Source organism: Psammomys obesus, unplaced genomic scaffold, assembly GCF_907164565.1.
Source record: "Psammomys obesus unplaced genomic scaffold, mPsaObe1.curated_primary_1811, whole genome shotgun sequence".
NCBI classification, from domain to species: domain Eukaryota; kingdom Metazoa; phylum Chordata; class Mammalia; order Rodentia; family Muridae; genus Psammomys; species Psammomys obesus.
This window is the reverse complement of record NW_026596162.1, coordinates 690,738-716,829: the sequence shown is the minus strand read 5'-3', so window position 1 is coordinate 716,829 and position 26,092 is coordinate 690,738. Positions and strand designations below refer to the sequence as shown.

Here is a 26,092-nt window from a genome sequence, read left to right as displayed (position 1 = left end):
CCCCCGCCGCCCGCGATGGGAAGTGCCTTATAAAGCCGCGACCCGCGCCGGCAGGACGGACTCCTGGCGGCGCCGCCTTGAGCGCGGGGTCGCTCGCTGCCGCCCCGGAGTGCGTGCGCATCCCCGGGCATCCCCGCGGGGTACCAACTTCGCCCAGCGGAGACTCCGAACCGCCGCGGCGGGCCGTCGACCGCGTCCTACGGAGGAGCCCCGCTCGCCCCTGCCGGAACCCCACTCTGCCCAAAGCGGACCCCGGGCGGGGGCCGAGGGCGCCCCCCGGCGGCAAGGGCATGCTCGGTCCGCGGCATGGCCTCGGCGGTGTTTGAGGGAACGTCGCTCGTCAACATGTTCGTGCGCGGCTGCTGGGTGAACGGGATCCGCCGGCTCATCGTCAGCCGGCGTGGCGACGAGGAGGAGTTCTTCGAGATCCGGACCGAGTGGTCCGACCGCAGTGTGCTCTACTTGCACCGCAGCTTCGCCGACCTGGGCCGCCTGTGCAAGCGCCTCCGCGACGCCTTCCCCGAGGACCGGCCCGAGCTGGCGCGCGCGCCGCTGCGGCAAGGTGCGGGGCGCCGGGCGGGTCGGGGGCTTGGGGACCCGGGAAGGCGCTGGGGGTGGGGGTGGGGAGGAACAGAGCTACGAGGTCGCGACAAAGTGCAAAGAAGTCGGCGGGGAGAGTTACTTAAAACTGAGACCGTTTCTTCCCTCTGCCGTTTGGCACCTGATGGAGGACGTCTGAGACCCCCCGGGTTCCCCGAAGAAGGGCACCGGGCGGTCGTTTAGGAAGGTCTGGGTGCCGGCGTGGGGACTCGGGCGCGCACTCCTGGAGGATAAATGAGATGAGTGGGAGAGGGGACGAGGTCAGCAGGACCGTCCCAAAGAACGAGTCGCTTCTGAAGGAGGCGTAGCTTTCTGTTGCGGAGGCGACGGCGGGGACTGACAGCTGCTGGGTCCCAGCCGCCTACCCCGCTATGGAGAACCCGTGGTCGCCGGAGTGGGCTTGTTGGAGAGAGTATGCGGTGTCGGAACTGGGGAATCCTATCGGGTGGGAGAGGCCCCGTCCGTATTCTTCCCTCAAGGACAGCCGAGCCTGAGCGCGGGGTGCCACGCAGCAATCTTTTCCACCTCTCCAAGGAGGAGACTGCCCCGCCTTGCATCTGACCGGCAAACCCAGGGTCCCCACCCCAGAGCTGGGTCCGCATTCGGATTTGATTAGCCACGGCCGCCTCCTCCCTGGCCCTGGTCCTGGTTGGCTGTGATTGTTGTTTTCTCAAACAGTGGTGGCTTCCCCTTTCCTCCCGCCAGCAAAAAAAGGGACTGGAAGAGCTGAGGAAACCGCAGAGAGGCCTTGATTGAGACGGGGAAGAGCGAGGTGTGCAGTTAGCTAGGGACGGGAGGGACAGTAGACTTCTGAGACTTCCTCCCAGTGTGTGGCCTCCAGGGGCTCTGAGACCCGGAGAAACTCTCCTTTTGGCAAAGTCCTCCGGGCAGCAGGCAGCAATCGTGGGGCAGTTTGGGGCGAAGTTATCGCTGCTACAAGTCTCCTTGGCTGCCTGTCTGGCCAAGGATTTGAGATAACCTCCGTTTCCCCCTTGGTGATAGACCCCACCCGTGTGTGGATTATGTGGATAATTAGCTCCATTCTCATGACACATCCCCTGGCAGACACATCATTTGGACAAGGTCCCAAAGCCACTCTAGTGTGGAGGCCCCTGGTGACAAGCCTGCCCTAGATCTCCACCCCGAGCCCTCCCGGTGGCTGAGTACCATTTCAAGATTAAACCTGTTTTTATTGCTTTGAATTTGCTATTTTTTATATAGTTTTAACTTAGCAAATGAACATCTGAGACAGGAAAGCATGAGGAAGGCTCCATGCTTTACTCCGTTGACTTCGAGGGCCCTAAACAAGCTGAACTTCCAAGCTCTCCCTCTGAGCAGGTCTCAGAGGTCTGCGCTGAGCCCAGACAAATGACTCAGGTTGTCGTTTCTGAGAGTACCGATTGCCTGTGGGTTTTGGTGGGGAGCAAAATGCCTGATAGTATCTGATGACAGTGTCTGTAAATGCCACTGGTTTCCTGCCAACACCGGCCTCTTCTGGCCAGAGGTGCTGCTTGCAGTGGGTGTGGGAAGGTGTGGCTTCACAGGTGAAAAGGCCTTCCCTGGAGCAGAAGGGCGGAAACCGTTTTACCCTGTTCACCTGGCCACTTTTGCTTGTATGCAACCCTCTGGAGTCAAGTCAGGCTCTGCAGTGTACCCACACAGTCTCCAAAGGGTAAAGAAAATATTTAGAAGTGGGTGGCTATCATGGAGAAAATCAAGAGCTATGAGAACATAACCCTTCAAGTATCTAAAAGGGTAGGAAGAAGCAGAAGTGGGGGTCAGACGTATCGATGGAGCTGACAGGAGCAGCTGGGGTGAGGCCCAGTGGCTGACCACCTCCTGTGTGACCGTTAGAACTGTCCATCACTGGTGCCAAGTCCCAGCTGATGCAGACCTCTTACAAAGGTCCAGCCAGTACCCCCTGGATGGAATGAAGATGAATCCTGGGAGCAGTAGAGGGGTGACCCTGTATCACGATCTATTCTGGGTTTTCTTTCTCTGCTCCGTTCTTCCCTAGTACCGTCTGAGTTCTGTTTCACCAAGCCAGAAAAGCCCCTTTTCTCTCTTTGATCCTTTCAAGTCTAGGGAAGTCATGCGCCAAGTAAAATACCTGAGGGGGAACTCAAAAGAAGACTCCACCTCTTCTCCCTGCAAATTTGTTATTTGCATTAAAAAAAATGTCTGGAATTTCAAACCATCAACAGGAAAGGCATCCAGCTATGCATAGTACTGGCAATTTAATCTTGTCAGTCTGATTCCGAAGTCTCTATTTATTGAAATTTCTAGAGCGGGTTAGATTTATGTCCTCTGGCTTCATTAGAAAAGCTTTCCCGGGAAATCTGCTCCTGAACTGCTCCTGGCAGGCTGGTGGTAGCTCCTGACACAGAGAGTGAGGAAGCTCCACTTTGCATTTCTGGATCTTCATGCAGTTGAGGAGCCGCTGAGCCCGCTGCCTTGGTTCCTCCAGTTTTTCCAGGAGAGAGATTTTAGGTGGGGAGAGTCAGACTGTTTTCTTCTTCTGTGGTGCTGTGTTTGGTGGATGTCTGTGGGCTTTTTAGGCAGGGATGATGGTGCTCACATCCTTGCCTTACTGGCGTTCTGTTTGGATGAGATGGGGTAGTGTTGATCTCAAGTCTTGCTTCTGTCCTGTATTGTTTTCTTCAGGAACCAGGTCTCTCCCCAGACACTAAGCAGCAGGTTGGTAGCTTATGACCTAGGGCTGATATAGGTCCCTCTTGCTGTATTGTCCTCCAGCCCTGGGAGGAGGATGTAGCTGCTTCCAGTGGATGTTCTGTCTGAGTTGCCAAGGTGTTCTTCCTCTTACTTTTCTGTTCTCTTTCACCGAGGGACTGTGTCTTGTGTTTAAGTCCCCTGAGGTGTGTAATACCTACTGGTTCAGATTCTGAGCAAGGTCTCTTCGCTTTGTTTACATCTCACATATATGGAAAGGTCTGTGTTTAAAAGCACAACAGTGCAAATGTTTCCTGTTGATCATTTGAGTCTCTTGGAGTATTTTGATCCTCTTTTTCGAAGCACCTGTTGGAGAGGTGTGACGTCTGAGCTGGCCTGGTTATCTCTGCTGATACAGATTCTATTTCAAAGTGGCCAGGTGAGCTTAGACTTCTGGTGAGTACGTCTTAGGTTTACTTTCATTTGTGTGGTCACATATCGGCTGCCAGGCACCATGCGGGGACAGGGGACAAGGAAATAAGTACACAATAACAGTGAAAACCCTGCAGCCTGTCCTTCTGGCTTTTATATTTTGGTTAATGCATTAATAAACAAGATCAATAAGCAATAAAATATGTTACATACCGATAAATTCTCGGAAGAAACAATATTATATATATATATGTGTAAGCCACAAAAGAAGCAATGACTTGAGGGGCAGGGAACATGCTTAGATAGTTTAGATAAACGGATCCAAGATGGTCCTACTAACGAGTAGAGATTTGAAGGGAAAACCAAGGCAGTAGGTTCTGGGGGGCATCCAGGCAGATAAAGAGTGGATGCAAAGGCCTTGATTCTGGTGTGCTTTGGGGTTGGGGGGTAGCAGTGAAGAGATCACTATGGCTGTAGTGGAGAGTGTAGGTTAGGGAGCTGGAGAGAGGCAGATGATGGTCAGTCATGATCTCCGTCATCACTGAGAGCTCTGAGCCAGGGAATTGATTCAATATGAGCCGAACTCCAGCTGATGTGCTGAGAAAATGAGCAAGAACACGGTCTGGAGGGCTGCTGGGACCAGGTGTAATCAAGCAGGTGTGAGAAGGAGCTAGAAGAAGAGGCTGGATTGGGCTAGGTTGGCCTGGAAGAGAAATCCATGAAGAGACCAGCGGCTGGTGTGTAGCACACAGCTCAAGCCCAGAATTCTGGCACAGGGCTTGCATTGGGCTGCAGTGGGGTCACCTCAGGGGGTTATGGAGTAGGGACCTGGCATCTAGCAGCACAGCTTGTAATACAAATCTGTACATGGTGTTCCTGTTCAGTTTCGTCACCAATGATGAGCATTTTCGATGTATAGGAAGGGCATGGTCTCTTCCAAGACTTGAGAGCCACAGCTGGGACAGTACCAGGAACACTCGGACACTGATACAGTACATGGGTCCCACATCCAAGACTTGCGCTCTGCTACCCCAGTCTGTCCCAATTTCCCATCACATTGTCCTCACCTGGACATCAGAGAGAAGTGTGATGTTACCACCAAACAGGGAGCATGGTTCCCAATGGATGGACCAGCTGCTGCCCAGCTGTAGACAGGTCGGGACAGCACAGCAGGACATGGATGCCACCTCTGCTTAGCCTTTGATCTTGGAGTGTCCCCAAACTTTGCTGCAGCCCCATCCCCATATAGAGCCTCTGCAGGGACACCTTGCCATCTATCTGGGCACTTTTCTCTTCTCAGGGGATTTAGGCATCTCTTCTCACTCACTCACCTGTTTTTGATCCTTCCATATATAGGACCCGTGACCCATCCTGTTGTGGGGTGCGTGCTCCTCCCCTCCCTTTCTTGTTTTGTATTTGTTCCCAAATCTACGTTCTGCTGCCCACACCAGGCTCCACTCCGACATCCTTGAATCTCTTCTTTTCCCATGAATGATTTCTCGGCTGCACTTGGTCTGTTTCATGCTGTAGGTCCTGTACTATGCCCCGGACCACCTGACACCTGGGTTTCCTTTCCCAACTGTGGTTGGAACCAGTTAGAACAGCTTGCACCTACGCCACAGCTTCTCCCCATGGGATGCCAAAGGAGAAACATGTCTCTTCTTCTCCACTGGTCCTCACAGTAGGCCCACAGGCAAAGCACCCCTAATCCTGTGCACTCAGGGTGCCCTCCAGAAACTTAGGTCCAAAGCCAGTTTCAAAAAAGTTTGGGCCTGATATTTCTTTTCAGTCTGTTTTGCCAGACATGTTCCAGAAGTAAAAGGAAATCCATTCATGCATTGTGCGTAGTTGAAAATAAGAGCAGCCACAGTACGTATGGACAGTGATGCAGAGAGAATCAAAGACAAGGCCTGGGATACCTCTCCACAGAGCTCAGCTCGCTGCAAATGAGGAGTGTGGGCTTGAACGTGGGTGCAAGGAGTTGGCAGTGAGGTACAAGCCAGCCTGTGTTTTGCTTGAATATTTTTAAAGGTGAAGGTGCAGGCCATGGCTCCTTCTCCTGGGCCAGCAGCAGGCTGGAGACAGTAGATTGAAGGTACATACTATCATGTATTGGCATGGCCATGCCACAGAAAGACAGTTACAGTTTTTTAGTATTTTGTGTGCTGGGGACTGGACTCAAGGCTTTGTGCATTCTAAGCACCCACTCTGCTTTGGAGCTATGCTCCCAACCCCGCATTAATGCTATTTTTGTTCCACTTTGGCATCTATGGGTCACAGTATGTGTCAGCTGGGCGGTTTTAGTTGCCATCGCTTAAAAAAGGTTGTGTTTTGTTACTTCTCAGTCTGGAGAGGCCACTGAGAGCCCCTCAATATGACTTTTGTGCCTGCTAGCGGCAAGACCGGAGAAGAGTAGCCATGATTCTGTGCTCAGTTTATTCCTGGAAACTGTGGTGTCTCCTGAATAAGGCCAGGTCGCTGGTGTCTATGTTCACATGCCGCTAGCAGTCCTGATGACACTGAAGGCTAGTGCCTGTCCCCATCCCACCCCCAGGTTGAGTGACGATGGTCACAAGTTATATCTTTCTCATAAGGTACCTTTCACATGCAAACTCCATTCTCCAATTTGTTTGGAGAACAAATGCCTCCTTACCCTTTGCTGATGAGGAAAACATGTTGCGGCACCTGGGCAGAACAGGGAAAGGAGGGGAGTGAAATACTACTTTGCACGCAGTGTCTCTTATCCCCACCATTGCCTTTCCTGTGTGAGAACGTCGACGGCCTGGGAGATTGGGTGGCAAGTCGGGACACATCTGGGTTACCATGGCAGGTACTGCCTGTATTCCCATGCCTCCTCTGTGACCTGCTGGCCATGTGGCTTTAGCCAAGTTGTTGATCCTCAAGGTTTACCCTCTGCCCCTCCTCCTCCTCCTTTGCCTCTTCCTCCTCTTCTTAGAGTAAGCATACAAAGTAACAGGTTCCATGGTGACAGTCTATACTCTTATTTTCATTTGCCCATCCAACTGCCCTCCCCTCTCTCCTCTTCTCTCCTTGATGATGGCTCATTCTTGAGATGATAGCAATAAGAACATCTGTGTGGCGAGGTGGTGAGTCCTACTGAGCAATTATAGCCACAAAGTACGCAGCACCAAGCTAGACACATGGAGTTACTGGCTTTCTCGGGCTGTCTATCCTCTGCCTCGAGTAACCCCCCCCCCCCGTAACCCCAATAAAAGGGCTCTAGGTAGGAGAATGTTGAGGCCTGATGTCCAGCAAGACCACAGGCTGATCCACCTAAGAGCCTGCTCACTGCTCCCAACAATGCCCTTTAGAGTGTGACCCCGCCTTCCCAGTGACTCCAGGCCGTGTACCACAGCGGGGACTGATTGGGGCCTATGTTCCCAAACTAGTACTTAGTGGATGGTGTGGGTCAGACTTGAGTGACTGAGGAATCCCGGGTCAGTGTGTGCGTCAGTCTAAGAAATATCGTGTGGGGCGCTTGCTGCCAAAACATGCCGGGAAAGCTGTGGTCTCTCTGCCTCAGCTCTCACCACTCCACACCCTCCCCAGCCTCAGGGCCTCTGGTGGGCCTCCACACTGCCTTCTTCCCTTTGCCCTTCCCTCGCCTTCTACATCAGCTCATCCTCCAGGCCTCCTGTGTTGTTCTAGGGCCTGGGCCCTGTCAACAGTGTGCCGGAGGTGTGTGCCTCCTGACCACCTTGTGACAGGTGCAGATGTCCAGGAGAGGTCCTGTCACAGCTTTGGACATGACATCCTCCCAAACCCTGGTTTGTGAGCCCTTCCTGTGTGGAGAGGTGAAAATGGGTGGTTACCTTGTGCCATTTATTTGAGCCCAGTTGGCAGGGGCTGGAGGAGTAGCTCAGTGGTAGAGCATATGCCTAGTATGGGAGAAGCTTTAGGACTGATCCCCAGCACAGGGGAAAAAGAATGGCCAAGTGAATGGGTTTTTTGTTGTTGTTGTTGTTTTGTTTTGTTCGTTTGTCTTGTTAAATAGTCTCATCTTGTAGCGCTGGCTGGCTTCCTGCCCCGGCTTCCTAAATGCTGGAATTACAGGCATGTGCCACCATGCCCCATTTGTGAATGGCTTCTCAAAACTGAGTCTTAGGAAGGAAGTTTTTGCTTTAGTTGGGGAAGAATAACAGGGAGGAGGGATTAAGAAAATGGGAGAAAAAAAAAGGAGTTCAATTCAGATGTATATTTTTCCCCACTTGGAGAAAACAGCTTGGTCCCTTTAGTAGGAGGGCCCTACTGGGAGCAGGAAGCTTTACAAGAGGAAGGAAGAGCAGCTTCCTTCTGTGGCTCCCAGGGAAGTTTCTTTCTGGCTCCACCTCTTCTGCCTCTTGCGCCTGTGGCCTGCGTTCTCAGTTCAGCACTTCAGCTGTCTCCACTCCTTACCTTTACCCCTATGGTCCCTGTAGGCCTGGCTGTGTCAGGCTCATTAGGACTGAAGGGAGGGGTAGGTCACCCAGCCCGAGGGCGCTGCTGAGCGCTAGGGGTCAAGGGAACTTTCTGTGTTCATCTAAGTTCTTGCCTATGTCAACATTGCGCGTGTACATGGCACGCGCTCATCCTGCGCAAGCGCACTAAGCAAAGACTCACTGCGGGTTTTCCGGGCCTCTGGAACCTCCACCGGAGCGCCTGATTATGTCTTAAGTCTGCGTTCTGAGCCAGTGGGAGCACCTGTTTACAGGCTGGGGTTCCCGCTCAGTATATTGGGAGAGCACTTGCCTTACCCGTTCAAGGTCCCAGGTTCTGTCCCCAGCAAGCCAGTGTACAAGCAAGAAGGAGGAAAGGAGAAAAAGGAAATATTTAGAAATAACTGAATGTTTTTCTTTGGAAAAAAAAAAAAAAAAAGCAAATCATGTTGTTTCCAAAATTTATGGTGAGTCTGTGTATACCTCGCTCACAGTGCACAAATGAACACAGTCAGCAGAACACAGGGTGTTGATGGGCGCATTTGTTAAATGGACAAGCCATTTCAGTGCAGCTTGATATCTGGCCCCATTTGAAAGTGCTCCCAACAAAAAAGCTCCCCCCAGGGCTGTCCTCTTAAGAGAAGCGGGTGCTGTGGGCGAGGACCGCCCGTATTGAGCTCCTTCTCTGCTGGCCTCTGCTGCATCTTGCCTTTATTGCCAGAATTCCTCTGTAGAAGAAGCGCTCCCATTAGGACCCCCGCCTCCACCCCGTCCACATCTTCTGCAGAGGAGGCCTGGGGCAGTTGTCACAAGTGCGGAGACCAAGCTCTGTTGAACAGAAAATGTGGGACTTGAGAGCAGGGTTTCTGAGATTAGGAAACTGAATTGTTTGTGCTTGCTTCATTCAGTTTTGATTCCAGGAATAACGCAGGTGTTTACTCTTGCCAAAGCGGCTAATTCTAAAATAACCACAAACTGTGTTCTCATGAGACTAAAGTCCCTGCTCTTCACCCCCCCCCCGGGGGGGGGGTGAACGGAGGGTGGAGGGGGCGGGTGTTTGCAGCTCTTGGCTGACCGTTTTTTTAAAGATAGGGTCTCACTATGTAGCTCTAGCTGGCCTAGAATTCCCTGTGTAGAATGCCAGAATTAAAGTAATACATCACCGTGCTCAGCCAGGCTGACATTTAGTCCCTGGGTATTCATGTGTTTGGCTTGCAGAAATTCATGTACGATATTATTAAATTTTTTTGCACTTTTAACTGCTTATGCTAAACCTGAATAAAATTCTTGTGTCACAAACTAAGGTTTTGGGGGACTTCAAAAGTTAGAGCTATATGAGTAATTATACTTTTTCAGAAATAAGTTTTCAGGGACCATGAATTCTTTTGGTGTTGAGTAGAGGGCAATTGTCCCTTTCTGAGAGTGTGAACAAAATCCTTAGACTTATGCGGTGTGTTGGCACCCTCTGCCGGCCAGTCTTCAGAACCACAGCCTCCCAGTGGAGAAGCGTGTGAGTCCATCTGTGCAGTCACTATTATCTTGTCCACCTGCAGTTGATCAGTACAATCACAGACAGCAAAATCACATTAGAAACGATTTGGAAATCACAGGTGTCTATGCTTCATTCAGGGCTGGTTCCAGGACCAGAGCAGGTGCTTGCGTTTGATGAAATCAGTTAAGCACAAATTCTCTGTCCTTTTCTTGTAAGGCTACATCCATTTGGAGACAGGGCCCCTGGCCAGCTCCAGGCTGACTTTTCTTAAACCACCAGTTGGTATTAGGAATGTAAAAACCAGAAGCACCAGGGTCTCTGAAGTTCTTGTATTTAAGCACATTAAAAAAATAAAGTTGAAAATAAAGTTTATTATACACAAGTGACATTTGGAAAAGCTGGCCCAAGCCTTTATGAGCCAAATGACTTGATTTCCAAGGAACAAACAAAGCAGGTGCAATAAGAAAATGTGCAGATGTGAACAAGCAGTGCACTGTGTTGATAGCCACCCTGCTTGGGCCTATGGCTCTTGTCACCCGTTCCTGAACGTTAAAGCAGAAGCTCATGTGGACAGCTGCCATTCTTAGATGGTGCTTGGAGAGTCTCACAGCTGTCAGAGAGCCCCCTGTCATGTGAGGGTCCCACAGGCTTCCTTTCCCCACTCAGTTGTCTCTCTTTGTTTGGGTCTCAAGCACACTTAACATTTCCAAAGAGCACCACTTGGCTTTCATTCAGAAACATAAAGACTGGTCTAAGGAAGCAGATGTAACCAAACCAGAAGAGCTTGTAGTCTGAATGCCACTGTACCCCTGACAACCCCTCTCATGGCTGCCTGTGTCAGACACGGGCCGAACTGTGAGCATGGGGGAGACCTGTCTGCCAGCTGGGCCTGTTTCTCAGTGTTATCCCAGATAACTGGCAAGACATGGGACTAGTAAGATGTGCTGGGGCCTCGTCCGGCATGACCACCATTCTGATGCTGTTTCCAGAGGCCCGAAGGGTACCCTTTTCCTGCAGCCTGGAAAACCGGACATAGCAAAGACAGTGCAGGGCATGAAGTACATGTTGAGCATGAGACAAACTGTAAATGTGTTTTCAGTAGACTGGCCCTTACTATTGTGTTCTTCCTGGTTTATCTGAAACTCACAGTTCCCAAGGTGAAATCTGGCCGCCTTGGAAGACTGATTGTTTGTAGTAGATGCTTAACCTCTTTCTGTGATAAAACAGTGACCAAAGCAACTCACGGAAGGAAGAGCTTATGTGGGCTTATCTGTAGCTCTAGAGTCCAAAACGGGTGGGACAGTGTGGCAGCTAGCAGTGGGCATGCGGCAGGAGCATGGAACTAAGAGCTCACATTTTGAACCATAAGCAAGAAGAGTGAGAATTGGAAATGGTGTGGGTTTTTAGCCTGCCTGCCTCTTGTGACCCAGGCCATACCTCCTAACCTCCCCAAACAATGTCACCAGGTGTTCAAACATCTGAGCCTATCTGGGGACATCCTCATTCACACCACTCCACTGCTCTGAAGTAGAGTATGTTTACGTCTCTTTTGGAGGTTGTAAGCCCAACCAAGAGAAACAAAGGTGTAACCAGGGCTCTTTCATCCCTTCTAATGAGCAAGAGTCAAAGCTTGCTCTTTGAGACTCCAGAACAGATGCTTCCACCCCGTAGAGTGGTGTAGACTGGCTGTATACCGGCTGTACAGGAGGATGGTCTCCTATGAACCATGCTTTCAGAGGATAAATGTAGTCGCTGTGTTGTTTGGATGACTCAGAAAGAGCATTGTAGCTCTCAGAACCCAGAGGACGGCTCTGAAGAAAGCAGCTCTCTGCAGAACTGTTATGTGTTGGGGTTTTGTTGTTGTCGCTCTTTCCTTTTTACAAATAACTTTCCAAGGAGTTCTGAATGGGCTCTGACCTCTGTGGACAACTCTGTAGCAAGGAAGGATGGTCAGAGGGACCAGGTGCATAGAGTAGTGCCTGTATCCTCCGGCGTGCATTGCCACGCCCTCTTAATGACAGTGATGCTGAGAAAAGTGTCTTTGGGAGAGGTCTGTCACCGTGTGAACATCATGAGTGCATTTTCAGAAACTGAGCCAGCTGTGCTGTTGCTAGGTGATATCTCTTTAGCATCACTGTCATACAGGCCACATTGTGTCCAGAGTACCATCATGCCATGTATGACTCTATTTTTGTCTGTGTGTCAGTCTGTCTATCTATTTATCCACATAAATATTTGGAAGCTGTCTGAGATGTTCAGGACTTTGGGAAGAGACATTCAGAAACCCGGGCACCCTGGTATTTTTCTGCTTTTCTTTCCACTTCCTTTCTTCAACAGGCAGGGGTAGGGTGGGGCTTAGAAAGAGGGAGTGGCTCAGTCCCTTTCTCTGTGATGGGGGCGTGGTGTTGTGCTTGAGCGCATACAGATGCAGTGTGTATGAAGCCTGAGGTTTTCTAGTGGGCCAATCACAACCCACTGTCACCTCTGGGTATTGCACATTTCATGGCTGACCACCTGTGGCCTCTATGGCTGAAGAGGGAGGGAGAGAAAGAACAATGGAGGGATGGAAAGAGGGAGGGGCAGGATCAGAAAACACTATCAACAAGCAAAGATGCTTGCAAACCTGGAGGACCAGGAGAAGGAGCGCTGCCATTAGGGATAGCCTAAGCTAGCCTTTTAGCAGTGCCCTCTTATTTCATCTGGGCACCCTCAGGTAGTAGCTCCCAGGAACTACTGCCTGTGTTCTGGCGCTTCCCAATTTCAGTCAGTTTGCCTGTAGAGATTATTTTGAATGGTGTTTGTTGGTGCAGGTGGTCAGTTGCCTAAATCCTTGATACTTTACCTTTTGTGAACAAAACCAAGCCAGAGCCTGAGAGAGACTTTTTGGGACTGACCCATGGTTCTGGGCTTGAGGTCTCGGGGCTTCCTTTGTCAATCACGGGATTTCGCCATTCTGGTCATACAGAATCTAGAGCAGGGCCAGCATACAGAGGAGTCTTAATTCCATCGCTTGAAAGCTGGTGGGAGAAGCTGAAGTAGGAAGGCTCACGTCTACATTGCTCACAGGAGACAGAAAACTCCACGTCTCCCAAGTATAGCCTTGAGCTGTGCGGACTTTAAAAATAAAATACCGCACAGCCCCACAGCCAATCAGAGCCTGAGGTGACCACTCTGTGGTGCCCAGAATGAGCAGCGACTGATTGGGTTCCTGGAGAGGGCCGTGAGTCATGCCCACATGGGTTTTCCCTGAGATGTGTTTTTCCTTCTGAACCTTGCCTTTACATGGCTTGCCTAAATATGGGCTCCGTTTATACAGGCCCTGTAGTCTGGGAAACTGTCATTGGTAGAGGGACTCCTTTCCTGGGCCACCCAGCCCTTGTACAGTCATCATACTGGAGGCAACTGGGGGGTTTCTGGGTGTGTCTGGGTGGTAGTGGCATGGCCCCAGAAGGCCCCACTGCAGGGGAGGATCTTACACCCTTGTCCTCCTCCCCCTGTTGTTTTTGGATGTGTGGCCTCAGTGGCAGCAGTCATACGTCGCTGAGATGCTTCTTAGGGGGAAGATCAGCACAGGAACTGACAGGGTAGCGCTTGCCACACAGGAGACAGAGCGAGTACTGAGTCTCCTTTATCTGAGACTTTGTTTCCTGCTCCTTTAGGTCAAAAGTTCCCCAAACAAGTAACTCCTTAGTTTCTAATTACATCCCATTCTGAGTAGCATGTTGAATTGTTAAGCCATCCCCCACTGTCTCCCTTGGGATGAGACTGATTCCTTTGTCTGTGTCACCAGGCTATACCACCAACCATTAGGAGCAGTCCTGGTTATCAGGTCTCTCGTGTTTTGGCATCTCGGCGCTCGGGGCCCTATAACCACCTTTTCCCTTAACGCTGGTCATAAAATGGGAAAGTAGTGATGCCAGCCACCCACCCCTGTTCAAGAGAAGAGGTCTTGCCTGGATAAGGAAACCAAACCCAAACCCCCATGCATGCCGGGAGAGGTGTGGGCTCGACATTAGAGGGCATGAGTCTGTCTGTGAAATTGTCAAGGTGAGATTCATGGAAGTTTTCCCATCCCAGTTCAAACTGCAGAAGGCAACAGCTATGGCTATGGTGTGTGCTTTGAACTGAATTAGGATGGAAAAGGCTTGGTGTTTGGGGGTTTGGCTCTTTCTGTGGTTTCAAGAACTCATGGGGGGGGGCACTGAGGTGATCTACCTAAAGAACAGGACATTTTGCTGTGGAAGGTGACATTGGCTTGGTGTCATCACTGTGGGACACCTGTTGTGTATCTGTCACCTGTTTCATCATGGGCTGCTCACCTGACTGACCTGTCCGTTTCTGTCTCTGTTATAGGACTACTTGCCATCAAGGGTGCACAGGACATAGAGACCAGGCTCAATGAGGTAGAGAAGCTGCTGGAGACGGTCATCAGCATGCCCTGTAAGGTGAGGAAGGGGTCCAAGGTGGGCAGGGAGGCCAGAGTGCCCCATCACCACCCAGACTCAAAGACAGCTGCTTCCATCCCGTTCATCATTTCACCCCCACTAGAAGTCTCTGCGGACAATCAAGGGAAGGAAGACTTCTGTGGGCTTCCTACAGGAGTCCTTTCTCAAGTAGAGCCATGAGGTGTGATGCAGGAAGGGACAGAGGCCTTTGCTTCTTTCCCTCCTCTCCGAACTGCCCTTCTTGCTTAGGGTTAGGACAGGCACCAGGAAGCCAAGGGCAGTGCCAGCATCCACACTGACAGCGTGGTTTTCAGTGACGTCTCCCAGCACACTGGGTCTATGAGCTGGATGCAGAGAAATAAGAAGAACCTGCAAGGTCGGGCAGAGCATCTTAGCCTTAAAAGTTCTGTTTTCCACCGACAAATGGAGGATGTAGAGAGGAAATAGGAAAGGAAAGGAGAGAGCCGGGTGTGAAATGCCGGGTGTGTGCCAAGCAGAGCCACCCACCCTAGCCAGAAGCCTCACCTGTCAGCCACTTGTAGACAAAGAAACTGCAGTGATCCTGTCACTGGGCATAGGCCGTCAACCAGCCCCTGCACAGGCCTGGGGCTGCCTCCCGAGCATCACATCAGTTGGGGGGTCACTTCTGTGCAGAAACACTACCTCAGCACACACACGGGCCTGCTGTGGAGAGCCTTCTGTCTTCGGTAATTGGCGTGTTTATTCCCAGTATTCTAGGTCTGAGGTTGTGCTCACCTTCTTTGAAAGATCACCTCTGGATCAGGTGTTAAAAAATGATAACGTCCATAAAATTCAACCCAGCTTTCAAAGTCCCGTCAAAATATCAGGTAAGAGTCATGGTGAGGGCGTGGGGAACTGCTATCAGTGGCTGTGGTGATCAAGGCCTTTCCGGTGTGGCATTGTGGTGGGTGGGCTCAGCCTCCTCCCTTGGGCCCCAAAAAGTCACTTCCCTAGAACAGAGGAATAGCGGGTGAGAAATGATCCCCCTACTCAGTGTGCCTTCCGCTTGGTGACTGCACGGTATTGCCATTCTTACTTCCAAAGGGGTTTAATTGGCATGTTAATTAGAACTTACTTAAATAGTATTATAATGATGAAAATATTAAAGAGGGAGTCTTTTTAGAAAGTTTATTATTTTAAATTTGTATCTGTGTATGTGTTTTATCTGCGTGCACGTATATTTATATATTTATATATGTGGGCTTGGCAATGCATGGAAGCTACAGAAGGCATTGGTGCACCCAGAACTGGAGTTGTAGACGGATGTGAGTGCTGGGAATCTAATGGAGCTCTTCTGGAAGAACATCACCATTTCTCCAGCCCCGGGAAGGCATTTTTATTTTATTTTATTTTTTTAAACTTTTTTTATTTTTTTATTAATTACACTTTATTCATTTTATATTTTTTAAGGCAATGACTGGAGTCGTGTAAGCTAACCTGTGGAAGGGAGCTCCTGAGAGGGGGCATTGAATTTGGCTATTGGCTTTGGGGAAGCTCTTAGCTTCAGTACTCTTTGCATTGACATTGGACTGTACCTTCTAGCACTAAACAGCAGCCACTGTAAGGTCGAGTCGTTATGGTAGGATCTACAAAGGAAGGAAGGAGCCCCTTGCCCTGTTTGCTGTTTTCTTAAGAGCTTGTTATACTTGTTCAGAGAATACTAGGTTTGCATTTCTGTTACTTTTTTATTTTTATTTTTTTGTTTCTTTGAGAGGCTGACCAGGAACTCACAGCAGTCCTCCCGAACTTTGTCCGCTCCTAAGTATTGTAATTAGAGGCACACACCTCTTGGAGTGCGACTTTGGACCATGATGCTGATGAACACTGTGTAGGAAAGAGAGCTCATCCTGGTGGCTTCTGGGACTGGGTTTCCCCAGGCAAGGGGTAATCAGCTGTTGGCCCAAAGGGTGATACCAATGTTTGCAAGAGGAGAGGGGGACATGGGAGAAGAACATGGCTTGACCTGTGGAAAGGAGAGGTGTGATTTGGTGCCCGCTGTCCATCGCTGCCTCTCTGGATGGAGGAGGAACAGGGGGTGTGTGATGAGAAGCGGATGGGACAGGAGCTCAGACCTGTCTGCGGGAGGGGTAAGGAGAGGAAGGAAGCCAGGCAGATAACAGTGCTGCTGCTGCTGCTGCTGCTGCTGCTGCTGCTGTGTCTTTGCTATACAGGGATGACAGTCCCAGTTGTATAATGGGCGAACTGGCTGGGTGCGTTTTAGGACCTGGGGTAGGAGAGTGCTGGATATGACTGAGTGCACAGGGTGAGGGGTCCTTCTGGGATGTTCATTGTCTGGCAGATCTCTGGGTTATCTTAAAGGAGACTGGGCAGAGCAGGGGCCTAGGAGCCTTTTGTTAACCGGCACCTGGGCTCCAGAACTACCCAGCTGATTGCGTGTGGTGAGGCTGTCTGTCTGGGTTGTGTGAGCAATGGATGGATTTTGATCTGGTCCATCCTGGGTCATCCTGGACCCTGGCCGTTGTTTGTGTTGTGACCCTCAAGGGTCACCAAGGCAAACCCTTCCCACCCGCTGCCATTCTCGACAATTCTCTCCATTTAGGAAATAGATGTTGATGGTCAAGGCCTACACCGACCTTTCTTTCCTTCTCTTGGGGGGTTTCTTCATGCACTGTAGCGTCTGGGGAGAGGACGGGTGCTGTGGAGTTGGCATAGGTCCCCCCACTCTCCAGATGGTGATTTACAAGGCCCAGCCATATGAGTGTCCTGACTTTTTTCTTTGAATGTCGAGGCTGTAGATGGTGAGGGCTCCACCAGATGGCAGCAGGCACCGGTTGTCAATATTCTGGGGCCTCAGCAAGGGTAGGCACTCGGACTTTAAGCACACAGTCAGGATATCCAGTAGGCCTGTGCACCTTGTGTGGTGTGCGCGTATGCATGTATGTGCCGTGTTTTCACAGAGGGTGCTCAGCATACCCTGTGGGATCCCTCCCAATGACATATCACCGAGGTCTAAACACCTAGAAATCCAGGTCCAGAAAGAGGTGTAAAGTAGCTCACCCGACTTCTTTACAAGTCATGGGAAACAAGGAAAGACCAGAAGCCATCAGGGTCAGGGAGATGAAGACACAGGGGCTCAGTGCAGGAAGGGAGTTCTGGACTGGATCTGTAGCAGAAGAAAAGTGCCAATGGCGGGACCCTAGTGAAACCCCACTGAAAGGGCTCTACACTTAGTAGCATCATCCTCTTGTCATTCCCTGGATGGTATGAGGGACCCCTAACATATGAAATTTTGCCAGTAGGGGAGCTGCTGTGGGGTATGTCTTTATGGCTTACCTGTCATGCTAAAGTTAACTATAAATTAAACATTACCAAATATGGACATAGGAATATAAAAGTATCTTGGGTTCTGGAGAATGGCTCAGGGGCAGAACCATTGCCTAGCAATGTGGGGCCTTGAGTTTGATCCTTGCATAGGGCATGGGGTCAACTTGAAAATGCACTGTTTCTAGAGTTAGGGATGTTACTTAAAAAAATTAAACTAGCTAGTGATTTTTGTTATATGTTCTAAACTGACAGGCCAGAAATTCGTATCTTAAGTTTGTTTGAAAATAGGCTGCAGGCACTATAATTTTCTTTAATTATAACATTTTCTTTCAGATGATGATGATAATTATACCACATCAGGTAGAAAATCATGACCAAGAGGGGTGGTAATAATTAGTATTATTTGAGACCCCAGGGTTTGTAAGGGTCTTCAGACATAGCATCCTATTTAATGTGCAACCAAGCCCATGTAGAGGATAAGAAGCAGAACTAACCTGTTCTCCAGGCACAGGTAGCAGGAACAGGGTTGGAAACAGCTGTACTGGAGGTCAGTGTGATACCCATCCACAAGCCTTTATTGAGCTTGAAGGCACAAGTCCTCGGTCCACACCACCCCTGAGCCACCCCTGTTGGCTAGTTTTCTCATTGCTGTGACTACCTGAAACAGCATGAAGGAGAACAGGTTTATTTGGGCTTACAGGTAAAGAAGAGAAGGAAGCCTAGCAAGGAAGGCTTGGTTGTGGGGATGTGTGATAGCAAACTCATCCCTAGCGACTTACTCCAGTGAGCCTACCCTCCTAAAGTTTATCCCAACCTTCCAAAACAGTATGGCTGGCTAGGGACCAAGTCTTCAAACACACAAGCCTATGGAGGACACTGCACACGCAAACCGCAGCTTCACCTTCCAGGGAAGGCTGATCCAAGAGTAACCTCCCTCTCAAGCTGTTGTTGTGCAGTGTGTAGCTGGCGCCTGCAGAGGGCGCCGCTGCGGGACTGTTGGCAAAGCCGTCACTATAAACAGGTGGCCCCTGGCGGTTAGACACATGCTAAGCTCAGGCTGTCTTTGTTGTAAATTTCGGATAGCTTCTCTTAGGCCTTTAAGTGACAGTTCTTCTTAAGGCATTGTTTTTAAGTGAGCGGGGGAGATACAAAGATAGACTGTCACAGAATCTTTGCTCCAGTTTTAGCTAGCACAGGCATGGGAGAGCCATGAGTGTCTGGCTAGGATTTGAGCCTGCTGTGGTACCTGCGTTTGTGTCACCATTTCTCAATGAGCCATCTCCCTCCAGGCCAGTTTGGAATGAATGCACTGAAGGCATAGACTCCAGTTGTGTGCTCAGGGGTTTGAGAACTGGTTGGCTCAGAGTGATGAGGATCAGGGTGGGCATCCAAGAAGAACCCAGAGCTTCTGCAGGCCATATTTTGTGAAATACCAGCAGTTTGAGCAATATTCCTCTGTGGCCTGGGGCTAGGCCTTTGAGACACTGAATACCTATATGCTTTAGTGTCCTCAGGGCCCAAATGGACTTGGGAACTTTGGATTTCATTTATGGTTCTTAGTGATAGACATCTGAGGGGCAACTTGTTCCGAATCTGTTCTGGAAGGACCAGTAAAGATTCCACCTCCTTGACTCCACTCCGCAGTTCCCATTTAGCAAAGGTTAGGCATGATGGCAGCTTCAGGAGTTTGCACAGAAGTGATTTGTGGCAGTGACATCTGTTTGAACTCCTGGGATCCCTTCCCCACCCCAGCTTCCGTTGGTACAGGGGTGGGAGAAAGAGCCCTGGCTGTCAGTTAGCAGTGTGGAGGCTGTACTGGCTGCTGCCTGCACTTCCTCAGACAGACAGATTTGGGTCAGATTTAAAAAGAGCAATGAAGAAGGTGGCTCTCTGCTACCACACCCTTTGACTGCAGAAGCTAGAGGATCCAAACTCCCGTGGGGTTCAGGGATTTTCCGATCTGACAGTTCACTCGCTAAGCAGCTCCCCTTTGCTGTCTGTACACAGAGATGTAGCTGGCCTGAGTTCCCCAACCCACTCCTTGGTTCGTAGATCCCCCCTGCAGTGCTGCAAACCACTGGGTGGAGGAAAAGGGAAGAGGGCAGGGGAGGGAGCCAGAAGCTGATATCCCATGAGTGTGACTAAGATAGTGCTGGAAGAGGCCAGTGACAGTGCTGGCCCCTTCTCCAGGAAAACAGAACATTTCAGCAAGTTGACAAATTGATGAATATTGTTTTTGCAAGAGTGACAGAAAACCTATTTTTCTTTTCTCTTTTTTCATTCTGGGTAGTTCCCTAATTCTCTGCATGGGGACAGAAGTTCACAGAAAGGAACACCAAATGCCTAGAAAGGTTAAAAATAATCAGGAAGAGATAATTTTCATCATGAAAAAAAAAAGCAAATTTATAGACTCAGGAATAAATTAAACTGTCGTCAGATGGCGGGGAGGACTAAGATAATCCTTTAGAAGCAAAGGCATTTGATGTCCAGTGACCCTTAGGATAGGGAGAGATTCTCTTGTTGGCTGGAGAGGAGGAAGGGTTAAAGTCAGCTGTGTCTCAAATGTGTGGATGTGATCTTGATGATTAAGCATATCCCAGAATCTGGGGTATGTGTTATGCATGTCTTTTAGGGCTAGAGCCTGGCTTGAAAGGACTACAGAGGTCCTGAGCATGTAGCTCAACTGCCTGAGAGTCAAGGACAGGGATGACTGACGCTCACAGAGAGGGGAAGAGTCCAAGGATGGCAGCCAGCCTGCTGATCCCCTAAAAAGAGAGAAATGCAGTTCCTCTGAACTGTCAAAGCTATGGTAGGCAAAAAAAGAAGAGAGCCAAGATGTGCTAGATTCTTACACAGTCAGCTCTTTGTGTCTGTGGGTCTAGAATCTATGGATTCAACCAATCACAGGCCAAAGTACTGGGGAAAAGTACTGTGTCTGATGATGTGTAGCCCTTTCTCCTCAGTCATTAAAACAATGATTTACACATCAGTTACATTGCATCAGGTATTATAAGTGATCTAAAGATGATTTAAAGCCTAGAGGGAGGATGGGTGGAGAGGCTAGAAACGATGTCCCATTTCGAATGAGGGATTTGAACATCCGGGCTTTGATGTTCAAAAAGGGTGTCTGTAATTAAATGGATGCTCACTTGCCATGATGGAGTCCAGGGCATCATGGGATACTAAAATGCGATAAATCCTTGGAGATTCTGAAATACAGTCTTGAAGGTTTCCCTCGGAGGAGAAGAGTCCCAAGGCTACAAGGCTGTGGCCTGAGTCTCCAGCTTAGTGCCAGCCACCACGCCTTCACTCTAGCCCTTCCGTAGGAGAACCATAGGAGAACCAGTAGAACCCTTGTGAACCAACAGCCAGTGTTGATACAGGAAGCTGCTCTCTCTACCCACATCTGGGCTTATTGGGAGAAAGTATTAGTGTAGATATACAGTTTTATGACAAGCGCAGTCTGATCTCATCTGACGCTTAGCACCCTGGATGTAGACGCTGACAGCCCTGTCTCCACCACAGGCTAGAGAGCTCCGAAAGGGCAGGGAAGCTGTGCAATGTCACGTGTTACAAGGGTAGATAGATCCTGCCTCAGACTTGAGCCCAGCCGTCCGTCTCCTTCCCTCCATCCTCCACTGTAAACCCAGGGGCAGGACACACGGGGAGGTGCTCAGACAGCCAGAGGATCGATCGTGCTTGAGGCAGAGACAAGGGGCTCCCGTGGCACTGGTGAAAGCACCTTAATCTGCTGATCTGAACAATAGAGGAATTTTCTGGGCATTGGGAGAGCCAACCAGGGGCATTAGGCGATGGGGAAAGGGGGATTGACTTAAACTTCAGTTCTAAAATTTTATTTCACAATTTCATGCATATAACATATACATACAACACACACATACACACATACAATGTGCTGTGATTATGCTCCCCTTGCCCACTGTTCTCTCTTAGCACCCTCACCCTCCCACACTAAACCCCTTCTCGTTACAAGATCCCCTTCCTGTTTTCATGCCTTTTTACCTATTTTTAAATGATGCACTATATCTAATTAGAGTTGCTGGTGTGACCGTGGGTAGAAGCTTATTTACTGAGCGAGGGGCAACTGGACTGTGTCTTCTCCAAGGACTGTCACTTCTCCCACAGCTCCTCAGGAAGAGGTGGGATCTTCTGGGTTCCTCTTCCATCCATGACAGTGTTGATGGGTCCGACCTTGCGCAGGTAGCCACCGTTGCTGTGAGTTCCTGGGTACAGCCACTCTGTTGAATCCAGAAGGCAGCAACTCACAACCCTGTTTCCTATCCAGCTCTTACATTCTCTCCATCTGATCTTCCACAATGTTCCCTGAGCGCTGGAGAGAGCATTGTAGATGTCCTGTTTAGGGCTGAGCACTTACTCTCAGCACTGTGATCAATTATGAGTTTGCATTAATAACTGCCCAGTGCAGAAAGAAACATCTCTGGGCAAGGCTGAGAGCAGGCGATCTATATTAAGTCCTGAAATACTAAACCTCAGGTACTGACCTCTCCTGAATGCTTGCGTCATGGCTTTGGTTTTTCAGAAATCATGAGGTCCAATGGATTTTGCTTGGCAAACACAGAAACTATAGTCATTGACCACAGCATACCCAATGGGAAGGACCAGCTCCTGGATGCGGATTCCACAGAGCATTTGTGAGTACATGGTTTCTAATGTGATTTCATACATGGGTTCGAAAGCTGGTGGCTTGTGCAATGAGCTGTAGCAGTGGTTCCTAACCTTCTTATTGCTATAACCCTTTAATGCAGTTCTGTATGTTTAAAACAGTTTCTCATGACTCCAACCACAAAATTATTTTATTGCTACTTTATAACTGTAGTTTTGCATAACTATGCAGATGGTATGCACCTCCTGTGAAAGTGTCATTCAACCTCCTTCCCCCAAAGGGGTTGTGACCCACAGGTTGAGGACAGCAGCAGACTCTGCCAGTTTGGAGGCTCCTATGTTAAAACTGTGTCTCATAGTCTGGTGAGAATTTGATGAATTGATCTAGGGAGAGGAATAGTCACCCAATCACTAGATGTGAGGGGCATTCAGGCAGAGTTGCAAAACTCCAGGATCTAGTTTGGGTTGGCTCTGAGGTGTGAAACCCTCTCCTCTGATCCGAAATCCAGGATCCACATGCCTCCACACTTCCTAGACCGGGGCTGTGACACATATGTTTGCCTCCCAAGTTTACGGGTGATGCGTTAGAACCCTGCTCTAGAGAGGAGCTTTGATTACTGAGGGCTGGACAGCCAAAGGCCACAGGTTGCCCACTTTCTACCCACCTCTGCAATGGAACTTCTGGCTAGACTGTGTGTGGAGGGCCTGCCACCCAGAAACCAGCAGCAACATTGCTTGGCTCTTACCAGTCAGCTCCTTGGTGAATTACATGGGGAGCAGAGTCACCAGATAGGGTGACAGGAGGTCAGGCTTTGTTGCTGGGTGTCCCTGGGGACAGACAGGGGTCCCTGGCAATGCTACAGAGGCAGACCTAGGCCCTGTAGGAGTTGGTGATGTGAAAAAGCCTCCATCCGACTTTTCTACTGCGACAATCCCCAGCCATCATGATCTCACACAAAGCTGAGGGGTTTTCCTTCTCTTAACACCCACTCAGTGTGCACCAGAATGCCATTCCTGCCAGCCAGGGGTCCCCAAGAAACCTCATGTGGGTGAAACATCCCATGGTGTCTTGGTGAGGCAAGCCTAGAGGCTAGGCAGGCCATGGGAACTCCATTAACATAGCTTCTCACCACGTTCTCATGCAAGCTTCTAATATCATGCCCTCTGTGAAAGTTCTTTAGTAGTCTCAGAAACAGTGCTCCAGAATAAGGGCTTCTGTCTGTTAGGCATGTTCTTCTGGTGTCCTTTCTTTCCTCCCATCTTCAGGACATCCTCTAGTCTGAGGGGAGGTGAAGGCAGAGCAGGTGGAGGGAAGGTCAGGATGGTCCCGTGCACACACTGTGTAAGCTTCCCACATCCACACAATTTTCATCCTTCAGAGCCTGAATCACTGTAGATCAAACCAGGCTTGGATACCAGGTAAAGCCTTCCCTCATGCCATAGGAAGCCTCCTGTGGTGTCTTTCCCTGTTGTCCTTGCAAACTCCTGTTCCCTGAGGATACATCACCTACATCTGCCTGCCCACTGCTGACCTCCAAGCTGACACAGGGCCTGGCACAGAACAGGAGCCAGAATATCAGGAAGTGTGAAGGCCTCACTCAGTAACCTGCAGATGCAGAAAGTAATTGCAAAGACCGCAAAGCTTAGAAGTGCCACCCATTTTAGACAGTGTATATATTCACGGTTCTTCCCACGTGTCGGCCGCATACCTGGGAAGGACCTCCTCTTGTTGATGTCCCTCATCCTCTTCCATAGAGCCTGGATCCCTCAGTATCCTTGCACTGTGCTGGCTACCTCTTATCTTCCTTCTTCTAACTGGAGTCCTGTAATGTGTCCTTTACCTCTGTCATCTCTTTCAGGTTTGAGAATGGTGGTGAGTTCACCTCAGAGCTGGAAGATGGTGATGACCCAGCAGCTTATGTCACCAACTTGTCCTATTACCACCTGGTTCCATTTGAGACAGACATTTTGGACTGAGCCTCTCCATCAGGCCTTCTCTGCCTCGGTTCTTGACTGCATGTCCTCACGCCGTTCACTGTGTGGGCCCCAAGGGCCAAAGCTGCTGCTCAGCCTGGGCCGCCCAGAGTCCTGAGGTTCACCAGGCCTGAGTGTCCTGAAAGTGGAGGCACAGGGGCCCTCAACCACCACAGGCTAACCCTAAGTCTCCAGCAACAGGAGGCTATGGGTCCTGCAGCTCTGTGGGGCCTTCTACATGCACTCAGCTCTGCCAGCCTGCCTCTTTTCCCGGGACACACTGTTCCTGCGGGCCGTGCTTCCCCTTGTTATTACTGCCTACTTGAGGGGAGCATTCCTCTTGGTCACATGGCCCTGACTCTCCACTTTCCTCTTGTGTATCAAAGGCACAAAGCCTTTCAAGAGGACTTTTGATAAGTCATCAAGTTCTGGACCTAATGGGCAAGGGATATTAAGTGAGTCAGGACTTCCCCGAGAAGGATGTGTGGCTTTCGGGTTTTGTTTGGTTTTGTTTGGTTTGCCTTTACATCTCCTCCTTGGAAACTGGGTTTGGCATCAGCTTGGAAGGAGTATCTACACAACATCAAGCCTGAAGAGGAGTGCTGGCTTCCAGGAAGGGAGAGCATTCACAGTCACGTGCACATGAACCCAGTGTAAAAGTTTTCTTCCAGAGAAGTGAGTGTCTTCCTGTCTGCCAGCACCTGTCAGCTCTCCTGCCAGGCAGCGATGCTGTCACCACACCCTAGGGTGCTTCAAGTTCCTCCCATGGAGCACCCAGTGGCATAAATGCCAGGATGAATCATAAAGAAAAGGATGGGGAGGAGGGGAAGCTTACAGCTTAGACCACAGGAAGGTCTGGGTCCTGCAAGCTCATCTCCTCACCGTGTCTACTAATGACCAGCACTTGCTAATGTAAATAATAGTAACTTATTGAAAATTCTAATTCTTTTACACAGTCTGTTTTTAATCTATTTTAATTAAATAAAATCTATTGCTCTACTTTGATCTAGTGAGGATGTTTGCATAAAAAGATGCCCTACTAGGGAGGAGAAAGAAGGCAAATGATGATATCCACCCCTACCCCATCTCCATCTTGAGATCTGGCCCTCATACTCTTCCTGATACACTCAGGAAATGTGTTCTCACTCCAGGGAGTGATCTAGTCAAACAAGATAATGAACCAAATAGCTTGGGTTTGCTTTCATTTTAACTTAGGGGTTTTCCCTTCTCTGCTTTCCTCTTTGGCAGTCACAGGAAGTGTCTCTGGTGACCCAGAGCTACAATACAAATGGTATTTCCGTGAATTTTGCCTTCCAGCTGTGTTCAACTTGATGCATCCTGCTTTTCATATATGCTACTGATGCTACTGAAAGACTGACTGCGGTTGACCGGTTATCTTACTACCAAATTACAATCGGTAGAAAAATAGTTTCCTTTAGCAATTTACAATGAAACCAATGTTTGTGGTCAGTACACCTTCAATCCCGGCACTAGGCAAACAGAGACATGGGAATCTTTCTGAGTTCAAGACCAGTCTGTGCTACATAATGAGACTCTGTCTCAAAAAACAAATAAAAACAAAACAAAACAGAACCCAGTGTGTTCAGTGAATTCCAATCCATCTTTCAGTGCTCAATGCATGGATAATCTCCATTGATCACATTCTACAGACATGCTTCTCAATCCAGCATTTTGCCAGTGACGTTTTTCCTTGCTCAAACTATTGGCTCAGACTAGTTCTCTGTCACACTGTGAGTTTAGTTCCTCAGCCTCTTTCAGCTCTCCCCTGAGGAAGTGTCTTTTTTTTTTCTTTTTCCTTCCAGAAATTCACAATGAGGCCTCTAAAATAGCACGTTCTCTGTCTGTATGTGGGAAACTGTGCTTCCAAACCAGTTCTTCATGTGTCCACATTGCAAAGAACCATATAGTGTGGGAAGGGGGCAAAAGGGGTGAAGCTCAGTTTGTAGAATGCTAATGTGCCATATGTAAAGCCCTGGGTTCATGTAAAACCAGGCATGGTGGCACATGTCTTTTCTCCACTCTTGGGATATAGAAGTAGGAAAATCAATTCAAGGTCATCTTTGGCTCTATAT

General features: G+C 49.5%; 1 protein-coding gene across 1 annotated transcript; it reads left to right on the top strand.

Annotated features, from left to right (window-relative positions):
* On the top strand, positions 1-25,004 carry Pxdc1 (PX domain containing 1). Its single transcript, XM_055595219.1, has 5 exons — positions 1-562; positions 13,984-14,075; positions 14,806-14,923; positions 21,943-22,054; positions 23,885-25,004. Exons 1-5 carry the CDS (start codon positions 307-309, stop codon positions 24,000-24,002), a joined length of 696 nt encoding a protein of 231 aa, XP_055451194.1. The 5' UTR covers positions 1-306; the 3' UTR covers positions 24,003-25,004.
* The last annotated feature ends 1,088 nt before the right edge of the window (positions 25,005-26,092 follow it).

What these genes read in the sequence shown, in the direction of transcription:
- Pxdc1 (XM_055595219.1), top strand. Translation starts at nt 307, where the DNA reads ATGGCCTCGGCGGTGTTTGAGGGAACGTCGCTCGTCAACATGTTCGTG. An exon ending in TCATCAGCATGCCCTGTAAG is followed by an intron (nt 14,076 to 14,805) that starts GTGAGGAAGGGG and finishes GTTTATTCCCAG; the next exon opens with TATTCTAGGTCTGAGGTTGT. An exon ending in AAGTCCCGTCAAAATATCAG is followed by an intron (nt 14,924 to 21,942) that starts GTAAGAGTCATG and finishes TTGGTTTTTCAG; the next exon opens with AAATCATGAGGTCCAATGGA.